A 25,721-nucleotide genomic window follows, 5' to 3' on the forward strand; every position below is an offset into this window, starting at 1 on the left:
TCGTTTGAAATAAAATTGATTCTATTCAACAGTTCTTTGCGGAGGTCTACCGGAAGTAAAGATTATGTTGTTGCGGCTGAAACTGTCTATAAGGTTTTGAGTCATAGGTCCAATAACACAATTGTCAAGGCCCATGCTTGATCTCGGGCCTCTGGCATGAGAGATGACCTGTTAAAACAATGAGCCAGAAGGGAAGGCAGACCAGCAAAGTTTTATTTACAAAAAGGAAAAATCCACCAAAGCCAAAAGGTAAATCCAAAAAGCTAGGCCAATGGTAATTCACTTAAATAACAAGGAAAGTCCAAAAATTAACTACAAAAAAATGCTGAAAATGCAGAAAGTTTCAAAATAGAGAATCCATAGAAATTCAAAGGCAAATCAAAACTTGCATTCCAAAAAAACAAGGTAATCCATAAATACAAACACACAAATCCAACAAGGCAAGGACTTTGGAATTTAAACATTCAAACGCCAAGCAAATGAGCAACAAAACTGACAACTTGAATACACTCAAAGAAATAAGGCACAGGTGAAATGTCATAACTCTTAAACTAGTCTAGTGCAACACAGTGACACAGCGAGGGCCACTAGTGGCCAAAACAGGAAACAGAAGGCCATAACACTGACAACAATATATTTTTTTTCAATGAATCACCCAATTAACATTCTAATATATTATAGTTTAGTGATCTAAAGCTTAATATATAATAATTATGGCAAATATAACACGGAAATGTCAAGCAATGTTTACATGGGCAATAATAGTGCTTCAACATTTACAGTAACAGCTTTCTTGTAGCCCGGAGTTTACTTTAAAACATAACCACCCTGTTAAACATTTGCTTGAGTAATCAAAAGACTGCAGTCTCTCCTATTTATAAAAGAACCAAGGTAATCCTGATGGCATAATTTTACTAATAAAACAGATAAATAAAACTCTAGTGGTTAGAGAGTCGGACTTGTGACCAGAAGGTCGCCAGTTCGATTCTCAGTGCCACAGATAATGACTTAGGTGCCCTTAAGCAAGGCACCTTACCCCCACTTGCTCCCCGGGCGCTGCAGTGATAGCTGCCCACTGCTCCAGGTGTACTGTATGTGTGTTCATGGCTTGCAGTGCGTGTGTTCACTACACACTGGATGGGTTAAATGCAGAGGTCACATTTCAGGTATGGATCACCATATCTGACAAATAGGTCACTTTCACATGTCATAAGTTTGACCTATATGAAACAAAGCTTCTTGTCCCCTATAACCACTTACAGTGTAGACTAGGACCTCCAGAGACTACGACCTCAAGAGACCTCAAGAGTGATGGGTATATACAGTATATCACTGGATACACCAAACAAACACTGGTCAACTTTAGTCTGACCATGTGTAGCAGTCTGTGATGAAAATTGCATTCACTAAATAATTCTTTAGATAGCAAAGATCACAGAGTGACCATACGTGCCATTTTTCCACGGACACGGATCTCAGGTGCGTCCTCCGGAGGTCACATTTGTCGACCGCATACGTCATCGAGGTTCTCACATTTCAGTAAAAAAAACATAAAATAAACCTTTATTTCTCTTAAGACGTATAATCATTGTAGTTTAATTCTTACCTTGAAATATAACGGTTGCTTTTCTAAAATAAAACCTGAAATAATAAACCTCGATGAAGTATGCATGGACAATGTGACCTCCGGAGAACATATCCGATATCCTGGCCAGGACGTGTCTGGGAAAAATGGCTCAAATGGTCACTAAAAGATCATTGATTTAATGTTGAATTGTCTTTTCCTAATATTGATTTAACATTAAATCAGCTATCTGGGTCATCTCACTCAAAACTTTCATAAAGGTCAACATCACACTTGCTATCTACCACAGTTTTGTTATCTGTAATATGCACATTAGCATAAACCTGTTGAGAATCATCTGTGTCCACATTAACATAGTCCTCTTCGGAGTCATCACAGCTGACGTTCTTACACTCGGCCTTATCATCAAGCTGCACATTTTCATTATCATTTTCATCGTCCTCTTCATTTTTGGTGTCACGGGTTGAACCTTCATATGTATTAGCCGCACCTACAAACATTGCACAGTGACTTATTTAAAACACACTGCTATTGGAAGGACATTCAAATGACTTTTTCTATAAAATGCAACACAATATTACCTTTCCTAAAGGAGCACTTTGTACGAGCTTCACTATTCTTTTGCTTTTGTCTTCTCTTCAACAGAAAGATTATGAGAGCTGAGAAAAAGAGAAGTACAGCTGACACCATACCACCAATGACAGGAAACAGGGAGGCTGAAAGAGAGACCATTTAAAGTTCAATTTTCTTTACCGTTTCTTTAGGTTCTACAAAATGGCCTTTAAGGTGCAGGATCTTGAACTTCTGTTAGTGGGTGGTCATTAAAAATATCCTGTCACTTGGTGAGTCATGGTTTACCTGTAAAAAATCTTCAACTCAACTGCCTTTTGTAGTACACAATGTTACATTAACAACCCACCTGTGACAGTGATGAGCAGTTGGTCAGAAGGAGCTGAACGGAAGGTACGTGAGGACACATTTACTTCATAAACACAACTGTAGTTTCCCTGATGTGAATAATCCGCCTCAGGGAAGATAAGGAAGGCAGTGTTATTGATGGCTGATTGACTTCTGGAGATATTTGGTCCATTGAACAGGTAGAAGAAGCCTCCAGGATACTGAGATCCAGAGAAACATGTAATAGTGAAGCTGTGACCTCTGGTGACCACTGACCCCTGAGGGCCCAAAACAAACCCTCCATCAGGATCCTGAAAAGAAATTTCGGGCTGCTGCAGGTTCACTAGAAAACAAGAGGAACACATCTTGATCTTCTTGAACTTTTTTATGATTCACAAATGGCTCTGATGAGCAGCAATGCAGTGTGGACACACTTACCTACAACGATTTCAATGGTGTTACTCCTGGAAGACCTGATTGTGTTATTGCTGTAAGAATAATAACAGCTGTACTGGTCCTGATGTGAGACGTCTGCAGTCAGATTGAATGTCACACCAGATACATCTCTTCGGGGATACGTTGTGGACGATTTGTTTCTGAACAAGCAAAATTCCGCATTTTCTTGACACCTTGGATTAGGTGTCGTGCATCTGAACTGAATATTTTCTCCAGGAGACACAGCTGAATGCAGGGAGATTATGGAAAGGGTGGGCATCTGCAGATCTCCTGCAAAGTATACTGTATGTATATTTATTTCTATATTTAGACATAACACAATAGAACACTGTAGAAAAGTAGAGCCCAACTCTAGTCTCTCCTATGTCCTGAAATGATTTGGTTTACCTGAACATACAACACCAGCATCTTCACCATGCTTACAGTTATGTGTTCCCAGACCTCCGTGTGAGCACTGTGTGAGGACATTCTCGTTTCCTGAACATCCAACATCATCCAGCCAGATCGGTCCACTCCCCTTGCCAAATGCTGCGCTGTGAGGGGCACTGATGGCTCTGCCACAGTTCAATTGTTTACACACAACATCAGCGTCATTCAAGTCCCAGTCATCATCACACACTGTTCCCCACTCACTGCTATGAAGAATCTCCACTCTTCCACAGCAGGAATCAGACCCACCGACCATTCTCGTTATGCTGCCTGATGTATGATATACAGTAAAAGAAAACGTATTTGGTGGGTGACAGTTTAAAACATAATAAAACACACGGCTTTGAGGGTTGCTGTATTTTTTTGCTCATAAGTTGTTTTTTTTTCACTTTATGTCTTTATCTGTCACATTTGCGTAAAACAATCACTATGGTTTTTGTAGAATTCATTTCGTAAATGAAATTAAGGTTATTCATTAAACAATGCAATGATAGAGCAATGGATTTATTATACTGTATGTGTTAATCACATTTCCCACATGACTGAGTCTGAGTTAAACATTAAAAATGATAAGAAATGTTACTATCCATTTTTGTGGTCTCACTGAGCAATTTATCAGCTTTACCCAACAAATTCAAGACTTTTAAAAGAAAGCAGGGAGCAAAATCTATGTGTTATTCTCCTACCTGAACAAACAACACCAGCATCTTCCTGATGGCCACAGTTATGTGATCCTAATCCACTGTGTTTGCATTGTACAAGGCTGCTCTCGCTCCCAGAACATCCAACATCATCCAGCCAGATCGGGTCACTCCCTTGGCCGAAATATGCCTTTTCATGAGCACTGACAGCTTTTCCACATCCCAACTGTCTGCACACCACATCAGCATCATTAATGTCCCAAGAATCATCGCACACTGTTCCCCAACGGTCATCATGATAGACCTCAACTCTTCCAGAGCAGCGAGTACTACCACTGACCAGTCTAACCCAATCACCTCCTGAAAAACAACACAACTTCATTAGGATTCAACTGCATGTCCAAGTCTCACATTGTGCTGTAAGACTATAGACAATATAATCATTAGACATTAAAATGTTGATGAACTAAACTACCCAACATGCTCTATGTGTGTGTTAAATGTTAGATTAAAAAGAGTTCACAAAACAAAGTGTCTACTTACCAGTTGGAGAACTTAGAGCACTAGCTGTTGAGATGAAATATACAATCAGATTATATAATGTTTAGTATTATATTAAAAACATGAGAAGAAAGTGTATATTCCTATATTTAAAGTTCTTTCATTTTGTTTTGCCACAACAAGCCACAAACCCCTTCAAAAACCACATGAAATATAAGATTAAATTACTTTTGCATATGAAAAAACATAATCACTTGCTATGCTAGGTATATTGAATCATCTATAGACATGCTGAACATACTGAATTATACATACTGTATGATTCCACATACCCAAAATCAAATTGAGAAGAGTTCTTTGTATTGTCATTCTTGTGTTGTTTCTGTATGAGCTGAAGATTATGCGTATCATGCGTTAAACAAAATGCAAATCCTTTTACTGAGGCTGTGTTTATTTTTTGCAGTTCCTGTAAAAATAGTCTTTTTACAAAACTGCAACGTGATAAAACTTAACATCCTTTTTTGTCACTAACCTGGCCCACTTCCTCTCCCTGGTTTAGCGCAAAAAACCTTTTTATTCAGAAATATTGGAATTTTTAAGAATATACTTACCAGTTGGACTAAGATAACCTCAGATAAAAAAAGAAAAACAATAACATCCTAAAATTCAGTTAGTCTTGTCATGTACATCTGCAACAAATGTAAGTAGGAGGGCAAAAAAAGTCATGAACTTTTTTAAAATATTCTCACCTCTGTCCTCCATCACCTCTTCCTGCTTCTTCTCAGAAGATGTGTGATGAGTTGATGATTATCAGCCACTTCAGCACATCACAAACTCACAACATGTAACTGCCCCTCACAAGCTCTCCACTGTTCTTCCCCTTCTTTCCCTATGTCTTTAAAGTTCACTGTTCCATCCGGCCTATACAACCTGTTTCCTAAATCTCATCTTCTACAGAAGATCTCTCAATTCAAGCGACCAGCTCTTACTCACATCAATACATCTCTTACATTACACAACATTACGTTCACGTTAAAGCGTCTAAAAAAACATCACTTATAATCATTTGATTTTTATTGATTCCAAATCTGGTTCTGATTCTGCTAATCGATTCCTCAAATGTTAAACATTTAGATATACTAAAACCATAAGGTCATAAGGGTTTTACTCTTTTGTAAAATATCCATGTAATGCATACAGAGTAAGCCTATCTTGCATTAGGTAAAACAGACATGTGATTATTTCAGAGATTTTAACATTTCTTACGCCGACGGCACAAGGTTGTAAATACACTAAATGCGTAAGAAGTGTAAGAGGAGACCTTGCACTATAGTCCTTTTGTTCTCTTTAAAAATGAGCTGAAAATATAAAGTGTATCTTTGCTGCTTAAGATAGAAATGCAGATAAAAATGAAGCACTCACGTTTGTCTGAGATTTTTACAGTTATGATTAGTAGTCATGATGAATTTGGTGTCGGTGGAATTAGATCTGCATAAACTGTTGCTGCAGAGCAAGAACAAAAAATTACGCTAATATACACATACTGCAGTGAGGATGAAAGTGATACTGCTGTATACTTTAGGTAAACAGAGCTTAGATGAGTGGAGCTGGGGGTGCAGACGGGTGATTGTTAGAGCATACGTGATCATTGACTTCAGGCCCGTCGCCAAGGGGGGGCAGGGCCTGCGCAAACAACTAAACGAGCCCCCACGCCAGTCACGCCCATTGAATTAACTTTTGTGGATTTTACAGTTTATATATTCAAATGTATCTGACAGTATGTAGCTAAACAATAATCAATTTATGCAATGGTAATAAAAAAAAAAAGACCTCACTGATGCGAACAAATGAAATCAACACACGAAACAGTCTCTCTGTTTATTCTAGAATTTAATTCCACAATCAGCGCAGCAGCACCAACCCTCTATCTTTCCCTGAGCCCTTTTGAGCATCGGCGTGTCAATGCGGTGGTCTGCGTCGCGCTGATCTATGAAGGTCACTCACCGGAATTTAACAAAAATAAAGCCACATGTTTTTCAACTAAAACGAAATAGTCGAAAGTGGCCCATCCTGCACCAAGAGTAGCCTTAGAACTTGAGTTTGTGCATGAAGATTGTGCACATCCGGTCTACCTGTTGAGTTGTAGACGCGATGCGGTGCGGCTCTTCACGCCCGCACTAACATTTCAAAGTCTTAAGTAATAATGAGTGGTTTGTGAAAAAAATCTTGCATCCAAATGATGTCATTTTAATCCACTTCAAACATCAAATGCAATTTTGCTCTTAATGGTGTGTGCATGTGATAGACTTAATACGGCAGCAAAGAAACACAAGTTAATGGATCATTGTCTTAAATACGCATTATATCGAAAAATAAAGACAAATGAACATCAGTGGGTCTGTAAAAGTATAGTCCTGCTTACATAATTATAATTTCTCACCTAATAGCCTAAATGTTTTAATTGCAAATCTCCAGCGCTTGGTTCTTTCAAATACTATACGGGTTGATATCTTTATGTTCTTTCTAAGAACATAAAAAGAATGCCCCTCTTTAAAAATGAAATCGCCCTCCGTTCTGTATATTCCGGCAACGGCCCTGATTGGCTATGAATTACTTGAAATGTCAATCCCTTCAGATTCACACTCATGTGCAAGGAGATCATCAGATTAGGAATTTTCAGCCTGCACCTCTAGAGTTTCATGGCTGAAGGTTATTGGTTGTTGTTGGTACTGGTCATGATCTCTGCACTTACATAATCAGACCTTTTCTCAACAAGTTTCCAACTAGTAACAGTTTGTAGTTCTTCCAAAGGCTAAAAACAAGACAACTCATCCGACTTGACAAAATGAACCAATGCAATCCTGATGCCATAAATTTAGTAAAAAAAGTGTTAATGCTTTATTTTATTATCTTTTTTTGTATATTTGAAAGCAATACATATTGCAGAAAGCTCCTATTTGCCTTTTCCAGTCATAACAGTGTGACCAGAGACTGGGACCTTATGAGACCTCCTTAACCTCAGTGATGGGACACAGTTCATTTGGATTATGTGATGAATACTGCCTTCTCTAGAATATTTCCACTGTATATTAGATTCACTCAAAAACTTTCATAAATGTCATCATCACATTCATCCTCCAGCATAATTCTATTTTCTGTAATATAAGGAACATAATCCTCTTCAGAATCATCCGTGTCCACATTGATGTAGTCCTCTTCAGATTCACTACAGCTAGCATTTTTACACTCGTCCTTATCATCAAGCTGCACATTTTCATAGTCATTCTCATCGTCCTCATTTTTGTTGCCATAGGATGCATCTCCGTATGTATTACTCGCACCTACAAACATTGCACAGTGATGAAGTGACTTTTAAAAAAATACACTGCTGTTAGAACCGCACTTAGAATCGCTTCTTTTATAAAATGCAAGACAATGTCACCTTTCCTAAAAGAGCACTTTATATGAGTCTCCTTATTATTTTCCTTCTGTCTTCTCTTCACCAGAAAGAAGATTATGAGAGCTGAGAAAAAGAGAAGTACAGCTGACACCATACCACCAATGACAGGAAGCAGGGAGGCTGAAAGAGGAACATTTAGCAGACGGTCATCTTGTTAACTCCTAAACATTCAACATGTTTCCAAAAAAATGCAATTGTTTTTTCCACACAAAGTAAAAACATGGCCTGGAGGACCAATATAACAGCCAATCAGAACGTAATTCAGACAAAGATTGCACAGTGGGTGGAGCTGCAAAGCACAATGCAGCAGAAATGGAAACTAAGTAATTATTAAATTTTCCTCACACTTGTAACGTTTCAAGTCATAGTGTACATTTCAGAGAGCATAAGCCTTATGCCAGTTTAGGACAGTGTTGAATATCAACTTACCTCTGACAGTGATGAGCAGTTGGTCAGAAGGAGCTGAACGGAAGGTACGTGAGGACACATTTACTTCATAAACACAACTGTAGTTTCCCTGATGTGAATAATCCGCCCCAGGGAAGATAAGGAAGGCAGTGTTATTGATGGCTGATTGACTTCTGGAGATATTTGGTCCATTGAACAGGTAGAAGAAGCCTCCAGGATACTGAGATCCAGAGAAACATGTAATAGTGAAGCTGTGACCTCTGGTGACCACTGACCCCTGAGGGCCCAAAACAAACCCTCCATCAGGATCCTGAAAAGAAATTTCGGGCTGCTGCAGGTTCACTAGAAAACAAGAGGAACACATCTTGATCTTCTTGAACTTTTTTATGATTCACAAATGGCTCTGATGAGCAGCAATGCAGTGTGGACACACTTACCTACAACGATTTCAATGGTGTTACTCCTGGAAGACCTGATTGTGTTATTGCTGTAAGAATAATAACAGCTGTACTGGTCCTGATGTGAGACGTCTGCAGTCAGATTGAATGTCACACCAGATACATCTCTTCGGGGATACGTTGTAGACGATTTGTTTCTGAACAAGCAAAATTCCGCATTTTCTTGACACCTTGGATTAGGTGTCGTGCATCTGAACTGAATATTTTCTCCAGGAGACACATCTGAATGCAGGGAGATTATGGAAAGGGTGGGCATCTGCAGATCTCCTGCAAAGTATACTGTATATTTATTTCTATATTTAGACATAACACAATAGAACACTGTAGAAAAGTAGAGCCCAACTCTAGTCTCTCCTATGTCCTGAAATGATTTGGTTTACCTGAACATACAACACCAGCATCTTCACCATGCTTACAGTTATGTGTTCCCAGACCTCCGTGTGAGCACTGTGTGAGGACATTCTCGTTTCCTGAACATCCAACATCATCCAGCCAGATCGGTCCACTCCCCTTGCCAAATGCTGCGCTGTGAGGGGCACTGATGGCTCTGCCACAGTTCAATTGTTTACACACAACATCAGCGTCATTCAAGTCCCAGTCATCATCACACACTGTTCCCCACTCACTGCTATGAAGAATCTCCACTCTTCCACAGCAGGAATCAGACCCACCGACCATTCTCGTTATGCTGCCTGATGTATGATATACAGTAAAAGAAAACGTATTTGGTGGGTGACAGTTTAAAACATAATAAAACACACGGCTTTGAGGGTTGCTGTATTTTTTTGCTCATAAGTTGTTTTTTTTTCACTTTATGTCTTTATCTGTCACATTTGCGTAAAACAATCACTATGGTTTTTGTAGAATTCATTTCGTAAATGAAATTAAGGTTATTCATTAAACAATGCAATGATAGAGCAATGGATTTATTATACTGTATGTGTTAATCACATTTCCCACATGACTGAGTCTGAGTTAAACATTAAAAATGATAAGAAATGTTACTATCCATTTTTGTGGTCTCACTGAGCAATTTATCAGCTTTACCCAACAAATTCAAGACTTTTAAAAGAAAGCAGGGAGCAAAATCTATGTGTTATTCTCCTACCTGAACAAACAACACCAGCATCTTCCTGATGGCCACAGTTATGTGATCCTAATCCACTGTGTTTGCATTGTACAAGGCTGCTCTCGCTCCCAGAACATCCAACATCATCCAGCCAGATCGGGTCACTCCCTTGGCCGAAATATGCCTTTTCATGAGCACTGACAGCTTTTCCACATCCCAACTGTCTGCACACCACATCAGCATCATTAATGTCCCAAGAATCATCGCACACTGTTCCCCAACGGTCATCATGATAGACCTCAACTCTTCCAGAGCAGCGAGTACTACCACTGACCAGTCTAACCCAATCACCTCCTGAAAAACAACACAACTTCATTAGGATTCAACTGCATGTCCAAGTCTCACATTGTGCTGTAAGACTATAGACAATATAATCATTAGACATTAAAATGTTGATGAAATGAAACCCAACATATGTGTATTAGATGTTAGATAACAGAAAGATTTCAGGGGAAAAAAGTTCCTACTTACCAGTTGGAGAACTTAGAGCACTGGCTGTTAAGATGAAATATACAGTCAGCTATTATAAGTGTTGTTTTAATGTACCTTTGTATTCTAAAGCTGGACACATAATGCTTAGTGGAGTACTAAATTACTGCATTATTTACTCAATTATATTCATCACAAGAAATTGACATCAGACTGGAAAATGTTGCTGCGTAGCATCTAACCTAAAGAATTTACTTTTAAGTTCTTTGAGAAGCACCATGAGACAACCAAACATGAGATGAAATTGAATTTGTATTTTTAAAAATGAAATATTATTATGCTAGGCATGCTGGCTTATATGTAGCCTAACGACAATATACTGTATATTTAGTATCACTATGCTTTGAATCTTTACCCTGTATCTATTCTGTATATCCATATAAGAAGTGAATTTACCCAAAATTAAAGTGAGGAGAGATCCTCGCATTGCCATTCTTCTGTTGTTTCGGAATGATCTGAAAAGAAAATGCAGATCAAACATAAAAGAAAACATAAATCCTTTCAGCGAGGCTGTGTTCCCTTTTGCATAGTTCCAGTGAAAATCTGAACAAGCAAAAAAAAGAAATGCGATAAAACCGTAACATCCTTCTTTCACTTCACTCTTTTCCCTTGTCATAGCACAACACAAAACTATATGGGGGAAAACAATGCAGTATTTTTAATAATACATTTCTATATAGCCTACATAATAACAGGGGGCAGTTGTGGCCTAATGGTTAGAGAGTCGGACTCGTGACCAGAAGGTTGCCGGTTGGATTCCCAGGGCCGGCGGGTAACAACTGAGGTGCCCTTGAGCAAGGCACCTTACCCCTACTTGCTCCCCGGGCGCTGCAGTGATAGCTGCCCACTGCTCCGGGTGTACGTGTGTTCACCACTTGCTGTGCGTGTGTTCACTACTCTCTGGATGGGTTAAATGTAGAGGTCACATTTCGTTGCCTTGTACTTGTACATGTTTAATGACAATAGAGTTGAATCTAATCTAATCTAATAAACTTAAACTGGACTTAATGGCTATAGAATTTGAAGTTTATAAATGTATGAAATAAGACATTTTTTAAGTTTTTAATTATTTTCAGTTCAAAAATATGAATGGCTTTAATAATTTGAAAGTGGCTCTACGTAAACGTCTGAGAGGTGCTCCTGTACATTAACAAAGGAATTAGAGTTATGTCCTGTACATTAACAAAGGAATGCGATTCATAAACAATGTGTATGAAGTGTTAAATGTGCTCCTAAAGAAGTGAAACAAACTGTTTTAAGTGTGAGAAGGTCTCTCAGTGAAACACAATGAAACCATGCTTTGCACTTTATGAATAAGTATAGATATGCAATGTTTTTTAGTTGTTAATGAGAATTCTTGCAGAAAGCAGGTACATCATTAACAAACTAATTCTTTAGCTACTGCCTTTTGCTAGGTTTCATTCACAATTTACACAGGCTTCATTCCAAATAACACATTTGGAACACCAGCTCTATTCTGAGAAAAGTTAACCCCGTTGAAGAAGATTTGAGGAAGTGTCCCAAAAACCGAGGACAGTGTGAAAGTGTTAAAAAAACACTGCCTTATGAAAAAAGCCTGCAGTGTATTTTTTAAATGTACACTCACTTTAAATTAGGATTTGAGAGGTGGAGCATGCCAACATCCAGTACTTTGAAAAAGCTGGGTTTTTGGACAAATCAAAAATAATTATTCAAAAAATAAAAATGAAATTTTGTCTCTTTATCGCCATCTATGTTTGAAATATAAAACTGCAGGTTATTGTACGCACCTTCCTGTGTTCAAATAAATGAAAATTCCACCGAAAGTTCAATTAAGCTCATAGATCTTTTGAAAAGGATTCCATATACATTGAATATGGCCAAAAACACAATATTTTGCAGTTGTTTGGCTGTGGAGTCCTTCAGGTTCCTAGGCTCCACCATCTCACGGGACCTGAAGTGGGAGACCCACATAGGGCCCAACAAAGGTTGTTCTGTGTGCTTTAATCACTGTCTGGTTTGCCTCGGCTACTCAGTTGATCACAAGTGGACAAGAATGGATAGTCCAAACTGCTGAAAAGATCATTGGTGCTTTCTTGCCCACCCTTGTAAAGTGCAGGAAAAATCATTACAGACTTGATACACCATGGACACAGCATCTTTGAACTTATTTTGGCCTCAAAATGAATTCTTTAACTTTAATTAACTATTTGTATTTCAGCAAAGACAAGAAGAATTTCCAACATTTAAACCCATGGATCAGTGATTTCTTAAGTCTCTAAAACTGAAAACAAATAACTAAAATGTATATACTGTATAACCAATCGCAATTGGTTTGTAAAAGTTGCGTTTACACCATTTTAATCAGTGGATGTCGCCAGCGTGCGGTGTCCTGCCTGCACCGCACATGTGCACGTTAAGTCATAATTTTTATCTCATGATTATGACTTTATTTCTCATAATTTCGACTTTTTATCTCATAATTATGACATTCAATCTCATAATTTTTTCATCACGTGGCTGAAATGGGCTTCCATAATTCCATGACTTTCCGCTAATAAAGCAAGAATTTCATCCCAGCTAGATCAACAATGGCTATTTATGTCATCATTTCGATTTTATATCGCATAATTATGACATTTTAGAGCCTGTTTTTTATCACGTGGTGGAAATGGCCTTCCATAGTAAGAATATATGATTAACACTGAGATATTATGTTCTTGTTCTATTTCGTTTTTTGTTCCTTTATACTTCCTTTTGTAAGTATAACGTGTCTTAATGAAGAGATCAGTCACTACAGAAAAAAATCAAAACAATCAATGATTGCATTGTAAATTCACTATTGGTGTTTTATAAAGAAGGACCAGTCTGAAACTGGAGCCAGGTGTTGAGATCTGTTTGGTTATAAGCATTATTCCAAATATATTTCTCTGTGTTCATCAAAACAAAGACATTTATACACATTTGGAACAACTCGAAGGTGAGTAAATGATGACAGAATTTTCATTTTTGGGTGAAGTATCCCTTTAAGGTATTTCAATAAAAGCAATTTAAATATCCTAATCTAACTAAGGCATAGTCCTGCTTTAGCTAAGTCTTGTCTGTGAAACCGGGCCTAAGGCACAATTTTTACTTTACACACAAAAACCTTAATCTTATTTATTTTATAATCTATTTATAGTGGTGATGTCACAGTGTGATTCATATTACATACAGTATTTAGGCAAAAGTTACATTTATGCATTTGGCAGATCTTTTATTCCAATGTGACATTGAAGGTATTCTTTAGTATGTGTTTCCTGAGAATCATGACCTTAGTGTTGCTATGCTCGAGGATCCTAATGCCAGTCCAGAGTTCCATGGCATTTTGGTTTGAATCACACTGTGGTAAATTCCACTGTATTACCAGTTCATGTCTTTTATCTGAAAATAGCTTTCATGCATCTTAAAAGTTATTGTCCACTGTACATCAGTGTTCTGTAATATCCACATTCACATAATCCTGTTCTGAATCTTCTGACTCCACATTAACATAGTCCCCTTCCGAGTCTTCTGTTTCCACATTCACATCCTGTTCTGAATTATCTGACCTCACGTTGGTTTGTACAGGCTCATCCATATTAACATAGTCTTCCTCAAAGTTTGAGTTTAAATCTTCACGGTCTCCATCAACATCTACCTTCTCATAGTCATCATCATCATCACTCTCTTCATACCTGTCTTCATGGGGCACGTCATGCATGGTAACCACATCTTGGATACAATCTATATTGATAAAAGACTATAAATATTGTGGGGATGTCTATCAAGCAACATCCAAACTAAAGGACATTATCACGTAACTTATAGCTTTTAAATGATGTAGTTATAACTCACCGCTGGAGCTTATCTGCTGTTTTTGACTTCGTCTTTTGCTCCTTACCACCAGGATAATAATTATTGTGATGGATAATAAAAACACCACAGCTATAATCACAGAACCTACGATGACCACTACAGAAGCTGAAAGAAAATTTAAAACTATTAATAGCACCCTGAAAGGTATACATACATGCTACCACATACTTTTTTTACACAGTGCATTAGCTAATTCATAATATATATGCACTATTCTGTATGCATGGGAAACCACAAATTTGTACCACCATATGCAGTATATGTCAGTCAAGTATGTATCCCATAATGCACTGCACACAGTGTATATTGCTTAAACTGTAATGAATTAGCCAAAAGTTAAATTTATTGGCCCTTTAAACTTTTTAAACAAGGCCTTCCCATAAGATGAAAGACTAATAATAAAACAAATAATATTAAAAATACTTCGATTACGGGAAAACTAGAACTATTTTCATACCTGAACACACAACTCCTGCATCTTGATTGTGAGAACAGTCATTTGGTCCAAATCCTGTGTGTGGGATACAGTCTTCAACAGAAGATTCAGTACCCGCACAATTGACAGGACTCCAGATAGGACCGCTCCCTTCCCCAAACAGAGCCCAAGCATGAGCAGTAAGAGCTCTTCCACAGTTCAGCTGTCTGCACACCACAGCAGCATCACTAATGTCCCACGATTCACCACAAACTGTTCCCCAAGTGTTATTATGCTGGACCTCAACTCTCCCAAAGCAGTTATCCAAATTATTGATCAGTCTGACGTCGAAACCCTCTGCAAAACAAATGTTTTACTGCATGTTAATATTCAGTGATCAATCTTGAGGTTTTTTTGTCATTATGTGTTTAAAATAAAAAACTAGAAACGATTTCTTAATGTTTTGTAAGATTGAGACCACTCACCAGCAAACAAGAAATGATTTATAAGCACGGCTGTCAAAGATAAAACACAAATGAGTTGTTTCTATTTCATTAGAAATTCCACACACATTTGATTTTAGAGCGTAAAACTTTATCTTTTCTGAAAGCAATATCTTGCATTATTGATAACACGTTTCTTTGTTGCAAAATGTGTAATTTTTTTAATCCCACACAATTCACAGATCAAAGTGTATTTTTTAAAATCACACCCAACTTGTACAGTACATACACTGCTATTTATTATGACTAAAGTGAAACTATGATAGTAGTAAGAAATGTAAAAATAGCTTTTACCAAATATCAAGCCAAGAAGCGTTCTCGCCATTTTGCTCATTTTATTTCCATTAGTGAAAGAATATGATGCCAATCTCCACTGACCAGCAGCATACATGACCAAGTGTAAACCACTGAGTTTAACCGAGACTGCAGCTCTACGTAGAGATGAAACAGTTTCGTTTCTGCTTTTTTTTGTTTCTGTACGTCTCTTTCTCGCTCACCATATTAGGAAAAAAGCCAAAATGGCCGAACATTGAGTTATATCTTCCATCAAAATGTTAGAAAGGTGTTTTAGATTGACAAATAATAATTGCACCCTTCAAAAGGCTGACTTCTCAGAACGTAACAACTGTTCATGAGAAAGATTAATGACACTGCAGTCAGTTTGCATTAAATTAGCATTTGCTGCAATAACAAAAAAATAAAAGAGAATAAAGCCGACAGCCTAGAATATTTTCAAGAGGGCAAAGTTTGTTTCCTCACACTATAGTCTTCAAAGGCTTGTTGGTCAAACGGGTGGTTTCCCGGACAGGGATTAAACTAGTCCTAGACTAAAATAAGTGTAAAAGCTGTCCAAATTGAGAACAACTTGCACTGACATATCTCAAAATACATCAGTGCCTTTGTGCTACCTTGAAATGCACACAATAATGGTTTTTGTAAGGCATGTTTGTTAAAACTACTTACATTTTTCAGATTAAACTAATCCCAGTCCGGGAAACCGCCAAAAAATGTTGAATTGACACATTAGATTAGAGGATGTTTCAAACTTGTGGTTTGATGTGTGCAAGAAACATCAAGTCACATTGGTTTTGTCAGACCAGTGCAGGACTTCCTGGTAACTGCAGCATGTCCGTTGCCCTTTCCTGAAGAACTTAAATTGTTCTAATAGATTTTATGTATTATTTACATATTTGAAGAGTTCCAAAATGAACTGTTTTTAATTTTTGTCAAAAATCATGTTTTTTTATTGTGCATTCCAATTAATATCAATGAAACTGCAGTTGGTTTGTTTTGATGTAGGGCATAACAACTAAAAAAATACAGCTAACTAACACAATTAAACAAGATAAAATAAATACAAATTTAAATTATATAAAAAAACTGAGTTCTCATTTTGGAACCAAACTCTTAATTTATGCTTTCAAGCACCACAGACCTCCAAGTCTTTGAGACAAACTCATTTTGTTGTTAATGGTTAGTACCAAACAAAAACTACAATATTTGTTTCTAAGTATTTTGCTTAAGCTTACAGTTGCGATTCTTCACATATATGCACTCTTTCGGTTAAGAATTATAACCACTAAGCCACATCACCATACATGCAGTCCGCAGCGCACGAGCCAATAGAGCTCCAGACGAAAAAAGTAGACATCAAAAGCTATGCACACAAAAATAATGCAGATGTAAATGTAAAGACCCATAAAAAAACAGAAACATGGTCAGAAACACACACATCAGAAGTCTTTATTAAACATTACTCTTATCCAGGGACCTGACACAACAGAAACATGTTTGTGCATTTGACTGTATAACAACCATTAAAGCAGTACAGATTTTGTGCTGTACGTTGTGTAGATCTCTGAAAGCCGTTAATCATCCTTGGAGTGAGAACGGAGGCCCGATGAGGTCTGTGACATATTACGGCTCAATAGCGATGAACCTTTGGGCAGTGAACGCATACATTTGAACACAATCAAAAGAAAAAGTCAACAACATCCATCGACTGGAAGAGGCAAGTGATTTTTAAAACAGTTAGAATGGTGCATAGTTGCAGTAAAACACTCTAGATAAGAGTTCACGCTTCACTCGCCGGAAAAGAGCACGTGTGAAGGAGGAAGTCGTTTCGGCCGTCGCACTGCACAAAGGTTCAAGGCGACTGGCTCAGCAGACGTGATGTAGAGGCAGAGCTGTTGTAAACTGGTACAATAATGATATGCTCACACTGATCTGCCAAAACAGGACTGGATTCAAATTTTCCAAAGAACAAACGAACATGTTAAATGAGAACATATTTTTATTTCACTGGTCTGGTTGGAAATTTGTACTATAATTGCTTAACAATAAACACTGAACTGACTCAAGTATTCATTGAGTAATCATTGTGAAACATTGACGCTAACTGATCAAAAGAATTGGATTTAAAACTAAAGTATGGGAACTCTCCGATCCAGACGCCTGGCAGAGATCAGTGCGTTACAGAGGCAGAGTTGTTTGTGAATTAAAGTGATTGTCACACGGAGGCAGTGTTGTTGTTGACAACATATAAATGATTGCTGCAGGAGAGCAGAGGCAGTGATGTTGTAAGATACATAAGGGAAATGTGGCAATGTGAAAGTTTTCCAGGGTGTTCACAACAGCTCGCATGTGGTAGAGATCGCTAAAAACATACAACGCTACCACCGGCTGGGCTTTAGGACTTGTGCGCCGGTTATGAAACCACACAACATTAGGTGTGAAATGCTCAACAGTTGGTCATACTTTTGAAATGACGTGGTGATGTTCTTGTGGTCTAGAATGCATGAAAATAGACTTCATATTCTTTGTGAATAACAATTTTTTGGAAAACTTTATAATCTGCTAATACTGTGTAGACGGGGACAGATGATGAAAAAACGCATTATTAAAGAGCTACAGGAAAGCAGCGCTCACCGCTTCTTTAAAACTGAGATCATCTTTATCACAATACATCACAAGAGTAGGTCGCTCCTTTACACGAGATCCTTCATTTGTCAGCCGCAAACTGCCACGATAGTATATCTCTAAAGCATTCCTCTGCTCCAACACCATTGCGCCTCTCTTGTCTTTTTCAGTGTGAATGTGCCCTTGTGCATTAAAGTGAACAGGATCACCTGTTTTTGTCTCCATACAAATATTTCCAGAACGACAACGACACACTTTCCGAGTGAGCGTAACAGTGGGTTGACTTAACTGTATTCAACTCTTGAGAAAAGTGAGAAAGATCATTACAAGTATTGTTCTGCATTCCATCTAAGACAAATTTTCAAATCTTATACTTCTGTCAATATAGAATTTCATATATTCATATATCTTTTTGTAAGAAAACAAAGAAACAAAACCTAAATGGTTGGAAAGTTCAAAATGTCCCTGACTTTAGGCGTTCCGTGTCCTCAGGAATTGACATTTATAAAACAGCGTCACAGGCCGAGATGAATCGTCCCTCAGACAAGAAGTTCCCGTGGCCTTCACAGTGTCGTGAAGGGAGTCAGGAAGACGCTAGGAGATGCTGCTTCGCGCACACGAGGCTCGCCGCTTTGAGTGTTCTCCTTCAGTCCGCTCCTCCAAATCGAGGGAAAATCTTGATCCCCCACGTGAGAAGCTGCAGGGCTCACGTAATCACTGAATTTTGTAATGACTGTGAGTTTTGATCAGGCTCGGCCTGTGTGTACTCAATTGGTCTTCACCTAATGAAAGCCAGCCAGATTTACTGTTTGGTTCGGGGTCCGGTCACCCCGGATCAAAGTCTACCGGAATTCTGGTCTCTGGCGCTGGTCGACTGTGGCTTATTTCTGGTTTCTAACCAGTTTCGTTCTGCGTGGAGCTATGTCCGGAGGTGACAGTCAGGGGGGGTGAGCGGAGGGGCTGCTGCGCGCCGAACTGGGAGATAAACTCGGGCTGCAGCTTCCTGGTGGAGCTCCACCTGCACCTCTCGCCCCGCCACCGCCCTCAAGGCCCTCGGAGTTCTCGAGCATCTCCTGAATGAGGGGAGGCATGGAACCAGGGATCTCCATTTTCAGCGTTATTACCCTTTCGGCTCCTGAATGAGAGATGAACGAAGAGTTGTTGAAATCTGAGTACCTTTACTGGACACAGACAAACATTTCTGCAGAAATGGAAGTAAATGTTACCTTTAGCACTGATGCTCCTCAGGTCTGTGATCTTCATCAGCATCTTGGGGAACATGTGCGGTTTATGAGGTCTTCTTTTCCTCACGTAGATCTTCAGTGCCTCCAGCAGCGGTTCCTGGAGAATATCCACCTTATCGGACTCTTCCAAATCCTGCCGATCTGAGTGTGATGTCACGCAAGCACAAAACATTTATATATTGCACAAACTAACATAAAACTATTCTTTTTTTATTATATTTTGATTCTAAATTATTGCAGTATTTTCACAAATTCAGAAAATGTGAGTTTATCGGATTCAGATTTTAAAAGGTGCAGTACCTCCACACAACAGACAGATGCCGCTAAGAAGCCCCGTCTCTGCATCATCCATCTCCAAAGGCAGGAGCTGGTTGGCGAAAGCGAATACAAGTTCTGTGAGTGGACCAAAGCCGGCGTTGTGCATCTGCGTGCGGTTCAGTGTCAGCCCATCGGAAAATGTCATGGTGTCCTGATCAGGTGTATACCGTGTGCATATTCGCAGAATCTGTAAAGGACAAGACGTTTTATTAATGTGCTTAAATGCTCATTGAGTGCGTTTACATGCACTGTCTTACCCCGGTTATGCTTAATAAGCTGATAACATGTAAGGTCATGTAAACACGTAAAACGGTTTTCTTTTATCGGGGAAAGCTCACAAAACCCGCTCGGCAGAGGTAGTTTTTGCCCATTACTCCAATTTCGCGTTGCAAGTAAACGCCTGTACCAGTCTTCTTTTACATTTCGTTTCTGCGCATGTCTGACAGCGCAATAGTAAAAGTCCCAAACTTAAGTAACAGTAAAATAACTCATAAAAGTCCGCTCTCGAATCATGCGGTTGATGTAGAAACGGCAAAAATGAAAAACGATTGTTGCATATGCAGGTACTGCGGACATGAGAAGAGATATAAAAATACAGCTTCTGACCGATTCCCGCAGCATTTTACATTACTAGACGGACTATCGATGGTGACGTCACTGCAAGCGAGAAACCTGTCTCAAACTTCCACGTAAACGCGGTTTTCTGTGTAGCTTGTTTAGTGATATGCATGTGAACACGTGAAACCCCGTTTACTTTATAAGCTGATTTTTGATAGATATCCGTTTATTTTGTGCATGTAAACGCACTCATTGTCTCTAATGTGTCTGAATCTAACCGTGGGCTTTTCTCCTACCAGGATGTCGAGGCAGGCGGCCTTTAACAGGGTGATCTGATCTGCGATCGTGAGCGTGGTGAAGCCGGGCAGCTGTTTGGCAAACTCCACCGTTTTAATGATGCATTTGGTGGAAAGTTCGCTGAACTTGTCCCACAGGTCAACATCCAAAGACACCCTTTGATCAGCACTGTTGTTCTGCAAGATAACGGGACAGAATGAGATGGTTTAGCTGACGTTAAAAAAACCAAATGATCTGCTGGGATCCAGCAATACTGTCAGCAGCTTTGACTTACCGTGGTATATTTTCCCAGCTGGCAGAGAGAAGGGAAGGTCTCCTGATGAGCTTTCCTCACTCGCTCAATCATCTGCTCCGTGTCTGGACTCAACACGTAACTCTCCGAACACTCCTGCTTCTTCTCGTCCTTCTTCCTTTTGTTCCGATCATTTCGAACCGCTGTAAATGGAACACAGTTAAAACAACCGTCAGGCTCTTATTACACAATGCATCATCTGACTAACACTATGACAGTAATAGTGCTATGACAAGACCCACCACAAGATGGCAGTAGCATCAAGTTTATTCTCTAGATTACAGAATGATATTGAATACTGTACATGCTTAATTGCTACAGAAGCAACAAAATAAGAAAAAAGCTCTTAAGAAAAACCAAAGATATAATTCTGTTAAAGGGAGTAGTCATTTTTATTCCTACCATGGAATGTCAATGGGGGCTTATTTTAAAGTGAACTCCTTTAAGTCTCTATATGTGAGAATGTACTCTCCATTAACAGAAAATGTGTATTAAGTGATATATCTCTAAGACGTTTAAGTAAATCCTACAATAAAAATGCCAAAAGAAATATAGAACATCTGTATATACAGTTAAAAATACTAGCATTATACATGTAACAATAAAACAGCGGCATTAACATTCACGTGTCTGAATCCTTATCGATCAAATATCAAAAATCCTTTAAATGCAAAGTTAATATTGACCGTTTTTCATTATAATGTCAACAGATGTGAAAAATGCAAATAATGGAAACGCTGCCAAACTGGCTGTGTGAGTTTTTACATTAGGGCCATTAAATCCAATGTGATGCACCTTGATATTATTAAAATTCAACAGCTTTTATTGTGATGCCAATCTCTGATGATATCTACACAGCCCGTGTGTATGCACACAACCAAGACAGGTTTTAATCTAAAGGCTGTTCATTGCACTTAGGGTCACAGACGGTTTAAGGTTGTGTATGTAAACGCACACACTGCTTTCCATTACACACACACACAGAAGAAATAAATGCAGGTGGTTGTTAATAACTGTGACGAATGACCTCTGCTTTCACTAAAATCCGACCTAATCTAATCACGTCACAGGGAGAATATCACCCCACTTTAAATGGGCTCTCCCTCCGCGCAAGATCTCGCCTTTTCCCCGGTCCCATTCCTGTATCTCACGTTTTCATGCATTTTCCCCTTTGGATTGTTTTCTTTGTCTAAAGATAACTCGATGGCTCTTGTGGGGGGTGGGGGGGGGGAGAATGATTCTCTCTCACTTCTCCCCACAGTCACATATTCATTTCTCCAGAGGGAGCTGGGTGCCAGCGTGAGCTCGGAAAACACAATCTAATGGAGCCATTAAAGAACCATTAACACGGGGAGGTAATCTTTCACCACACAACATGTGCAAGAAGACAAAACCCGCTCGCAAACAACTTTATGGTGACATGGGTGCCAGATCATATCTGCGGGGAGAAAATGAAATATGTAAAATAACAAAAGGGATGAAAGTTCTACCCCAGATATGATGGCATAGTTCAGCAGAGAAGCCAGATAGGGATACTATGCGCGTTGAGCACTTAACAAAATAAAAGAAAACTCCCATATTCTTGAAAGCAAAACCCAAATCCAAAAAACTGAACGGTCTGTTGTCATTAGATAAGCTGGAAATGTAATTTAACATTACTTCAACGTTAATATTTAGTACGTCTCATTCCCTGTTTTGTGTGTCAGTGTTGCCTTAAAGACACACATAAATTTCACAATATAAGCCCAGCAGGTGGCGATAGCAGAATCACCACTTACTGAATGTGAGAATTGATGATGAGGTGATGTTAGTGTCAATACTAGGGGTGCTCTGATCAGGATTTTTGGGGCCGATCACCGATCCTCAATCACTGAAAGCTGTATCGTCCGATACCGAGGACGATACAGGAGCTATTTGAAGCTTTCCCAGTAGCATTATTTATGAAACTATATTTAACAACAATGTGTATCAAGTATTCAAATTAAGAGAAGAGAAAGTCTCATGAATTGACAATTGAATATGGGCAAGTAACATATTTACATAAAACATAGCAGCCTGTGACATGAGTCGCAGGAAATCACAATATATAGTGGCTGATGATCAAAGAAAATGTATTCCATTATTTTATCTGATATTTCTGTATGCTTCTTACTGTCCTTGCAGTAGGGTTGATGCTTTTGAAACGTCTCCGTTACCGACAGCTGAGCAGATGTTGCGCTAGACTTTCATTTTAGACATTTCATTTATTTACATTTATTCATTTGGCAGACGCTTTTATCTAAAGCGACTTACAAGTAGGAGAGCATATAAACATTTTGTCATTTATATAATGTTTCTGTTGTCAGACATAAAATAATAGGCTAATTACAGACAAATGTTTATGTTCAAATGCCTAATCAGTAACAATGACAGGTGCCTGTAAAAGGTGTTTTGTACTCACGAGTAAGCTGTGGTTTGGTGATATATGTGCTGCTTCTGCCGCTCACTGAACAGAGAAAACGCAGAGAGAGACATATTTCCACTCACTGAAAGCTATTATTTATCCAAAAAGACGCTATTTTATGAGGTAAAAACTCTGTAAAGACGGCACCACTGGGCCTGTGTGTGTATGCGTGCACGGAACGCGGGGAGTGACGGATGCATATGCACCTCGAGGCTCTGCTGACCACACGCGCGTTTTGCGAAACTGACCAGGCAGTTGAGAGTAAGCTGACGAATAGGAAACACACGTCCCTTCGCGATAGCCTACCTCCTGCCACTCACAATCACGTTCAGTCCATTAACGATCACATGATGAAAGGAAATTATAAAACGGGGAAATACAAATCTCCTTTATTGTAATCCGTCAAAAGTACGGATTGCCTTCTGATTTTTCATCACTGATAAAAAAAAAATCACTGAGAATTTTCGGTTAACACGATCTCTGCAGCTGAGTGGCGCTTGAGCTGCCGAACTGTCCCGCTCTCTCTTAGCGCTAGCTAACTTTGAAAACTACTCGCACTCCTTTACGTGACTAACCTTCAAATGTCTGATGAGGTTGGTGGTGTTAAAATGTTTTGGGTGCTTCCCGCCTCGTGGAAGTTGCTTGGTACACACGTTGCAGATTGCTAATGTATTGTCTTTTTCACACACCTTGTAGAATTGCCAGACTGGTGAAGCAATTTTCGTAGCGCGTAAAAAAAGGTCTCGCGCATTTTGCTTCATCTGATCGGCCTTTATAGAGACCGCCGATCATACTTCCCAAAGTGATTATCGGCCGATTGTGATCGGCGACCGATCAATCGGAGCACCTCTAGTCAATACAGAGCATTAGTGGGCCGTGAGAGGTCATACACAGACCAATATACAGTATATACTATACATAATATTGAGTACCGCAGAGATGATGTATTTTTGTATGCGAGTTAGCATTTTCGCATTTCCGGCTCCATCGCCCCAAAGTCTGTTTTTTTTTTTGTTTAAATCGCCTGAAATAAGATCTGTGGTTAACAAAACCTCTAATTATTTTCACGTTTTATTCTATGACATAAAATAGAGTTATAACCCACTCGTGACTTTGAAAGCTTTATTGCGTCTTAAAAACGGCGGTTGCTAAAAGCCACTACATCCTTTGGTGGGGACGTTAAACGTCATCACACATACAAATCTCACATGCAACATGCACAAATCTCCACAAATGTGGATGGGGATTCATTCGCAGAGTAATTACTTGCCAAAGAACACGTTTTTAATAAAGTTTGAAGAAGTTGGAGTCTTGGTGGTGGTGACGGTGATATAGTCTGTTTATAGCCACGTTTGCTTTTTATTTCTGCCGATTGTATTTAGTCTTCAAAGTAACAAATGTCGTGTTAATCAAAGATGAAAGAACATGCAAGTATCAAACTTTTGTTAATCACAGATCACATTTTTTGCGATCTTCCAAAAGTCTATGGGACAAATCCATAGGCTTTCCGTAGTGAAAACCAGTGCGCGGAACTTCTGGGTTGCCCTACAAAAATACATAATCTCTGAGCTACTCAATACCCAAGTAGAGTTGCCTCTGCAATGTATAGTATAGGCTCAGGAGAGTGTACTATAGTAATCATGGTATTTTTGAATAGTAATGTTTTAGGTTCTGAACGGTCCAGCACTTCCCAGGGTTCCCTGAAGGTTCATGTTTGAAATTTAAAAATAATCTAATGGAAATTACACTCTGTACGTGCAATATATAACTGACGAAACATTTTAGAGAGCAAAACAAAACAAGAAAAAACACTACCGAAATGTTCATCTTAATGATTTTTTTAGTAATTTATGATTACTGGATTTGTAAGTACTTACAGAGAGAAACATCTAGCCTGTGAAATATTTAGAGCAGCTCATTAAAAAAAGACTCAAATGCAATCCTGAAAGGCTTTCCATGACAGTGGGAATTCCCACGGTTAATACAGTCTTAACTATATACTCCAGAGATGCTTCGAGTACAACAGACTAAGCCACTTACATTCTTTAGACATGCCCACATCCAGGCACTTCTGCAGTCTGCAGTACTGACAGCGGTTTCTGGTGACCTTGTTGATGATGCAGCTCTTCTCTCTGTGACAGGTGTACACCATATTCTTCTGGATGCTCCTCCGGAAAAAGCCCTGAGGAGAGAAGAGGCTCATTACAGTCAGTCATATTTACATTGACACAGGCGCATGCAAAAAAACACCAACCCACAGAAAACAGGACCGTTATATAAAGCCGCTAATGACTCACCCGTGATGATATATTCATATATTCACATTATGCGCACCATTATCGGAGAACGCAAACATATGGAAACGGGCGAGGCGAGCTCATGAAATAAACAACTGCAGCATGG

At 38.9% G+C, this 25,721-nt stretch overlaps 3 protein-coding genes across 9 annotated transcripts in view; all 3 read right to left on the reverse strand.

The window, feature by feature from the left end:
• Positions 1 to 208: 208 nt before the first annotated feature.
• Positions 209 to 10,973, reverse strand: LOC130561277 (uncharacterized). Its single transcript, XM_057345488.1, has 16 exons — positions 10,850 to 10,973; positions 10,436 to 10,459; positions 9,944 to 10,258; positions 9,216 to 9,527; positions 8,815 to 9,114; positions 8,399 to 8,719; positions 7,952 to 8,089; positions 7,610 to 7,850; positions 4,842 to 4,900; positions 4,552 to 4,575; positions 4,054 to 4,368; positions 3,326 to 3,637; positions 2,921 to 3,208; positions 2,505 to 2,825; positions 2,167 to 2,301; positions 209 to 2,075 (listed from the first exon to the last, which is right to left on the reverse strand). The coding sequence occupies exons 1-16, from the start codon at positions 10,944 to 10,946 to the stop codon at positions 1,825 to 1,827; spliced, it is 3,453 nt and encodes a 1,150-aa protein (XP_057201471.1). The 5' UTR covers positions 10,947 to 10,973; the 3' UTR covers positions 209 to 1,824.
• Positions 10,974 to 12,928: 1,955 nt separating this feature from the next.
• LOC130562238 (antigen WC1.1) lies at positions 12,929 to 15,659 on the reverse strand. Its single transcript, XM_057347137.1, has 5 exons — positions 15,542 to 15,659; positions 15,230 to 15,259; positions 14,787 to 15,101; positions 14,309 to 14,434; positions 12,929 to 14,197 (listed from the first exon to the last, which is right to left on the reverse strand). Exons 1-5 carry the CDS (start codon positions 15,636 to 15,638, stop codon positions 13,902 to 13,904), a joined length of 864 nt encoding a protein of 287 aa, XP_057203120.1. The 5' UTR covers positions 15,639 to 15,659; the 3' UTR covers positions 12,929 to 13,901.
• A 1,306-nt stretch (positions 15,660 to 16,965) lies between these two features.
• The window catches only part of rarab (retinoic acid receptor, alpha b), a 115,367-nt gene continuing 106,611 nt past the window's right edge, over positions 16,966 to 25,721 (reverse strand). For 5 of the 7 annotated variants that reach the window (XM_057345727.1, XM_057345726.1, XM_057345728.1 and 2 more), the window contains 7 exons: positions 25,359 to 25,500; positions 23,316 to 23,360; positions 20,858 to 21,018; positions 20,583 to 20,759; positions 19,711 to 19,915; positions 19,393 to 19,551; positions 16,966 to 19,301 (listed from right to left, as the gene is read on the reverse strand). In XM_057345727.1, coding sequence (XP_057201710.1) covers positions 19,105 to 19,301; positions 19,393 to 19,551; positions 19,711 to 19,915; positions 20,583 to 20,759; positions 20,858 to 21,018; positions 23,316 to 23,360; positions 25,359 to 25,500 — 1,086 coding nt within the window. In that variant the 3' untranslated portion in view covers positions 16,966 to 19,104. The remainder of the gene's footprint in view (positions 19,302 to 19,392; positions 19,552 to 19,710; positions 19,916 to 20,582; positions 20,760 to 20,857; positions 21,019 to 23,315; positions 23,361 to 25,358; positions 25,501 to 25,721) is intronic. The other 2 variants (XM_057345731.1, XM_057345733.1) reach the window with 1 other exon arrangement.

The sequence above is a fragment of the Triplophysa rosa genome, linkage group LG11 (genome assembly GCF_024868665.1).
Source record: "Triplophysa rosa linkage group LG11, Trosa_1v2, whole genome shotgun sequence".
In the NCBI taxonomy this organism is placed as follows: domain Eukaryota; kingdom Metazoa; phylum Chordata; class Actinopteri; order Cypriniformes; family Nemacheilidae; genus Triplophysa; species Triplophysa rosa.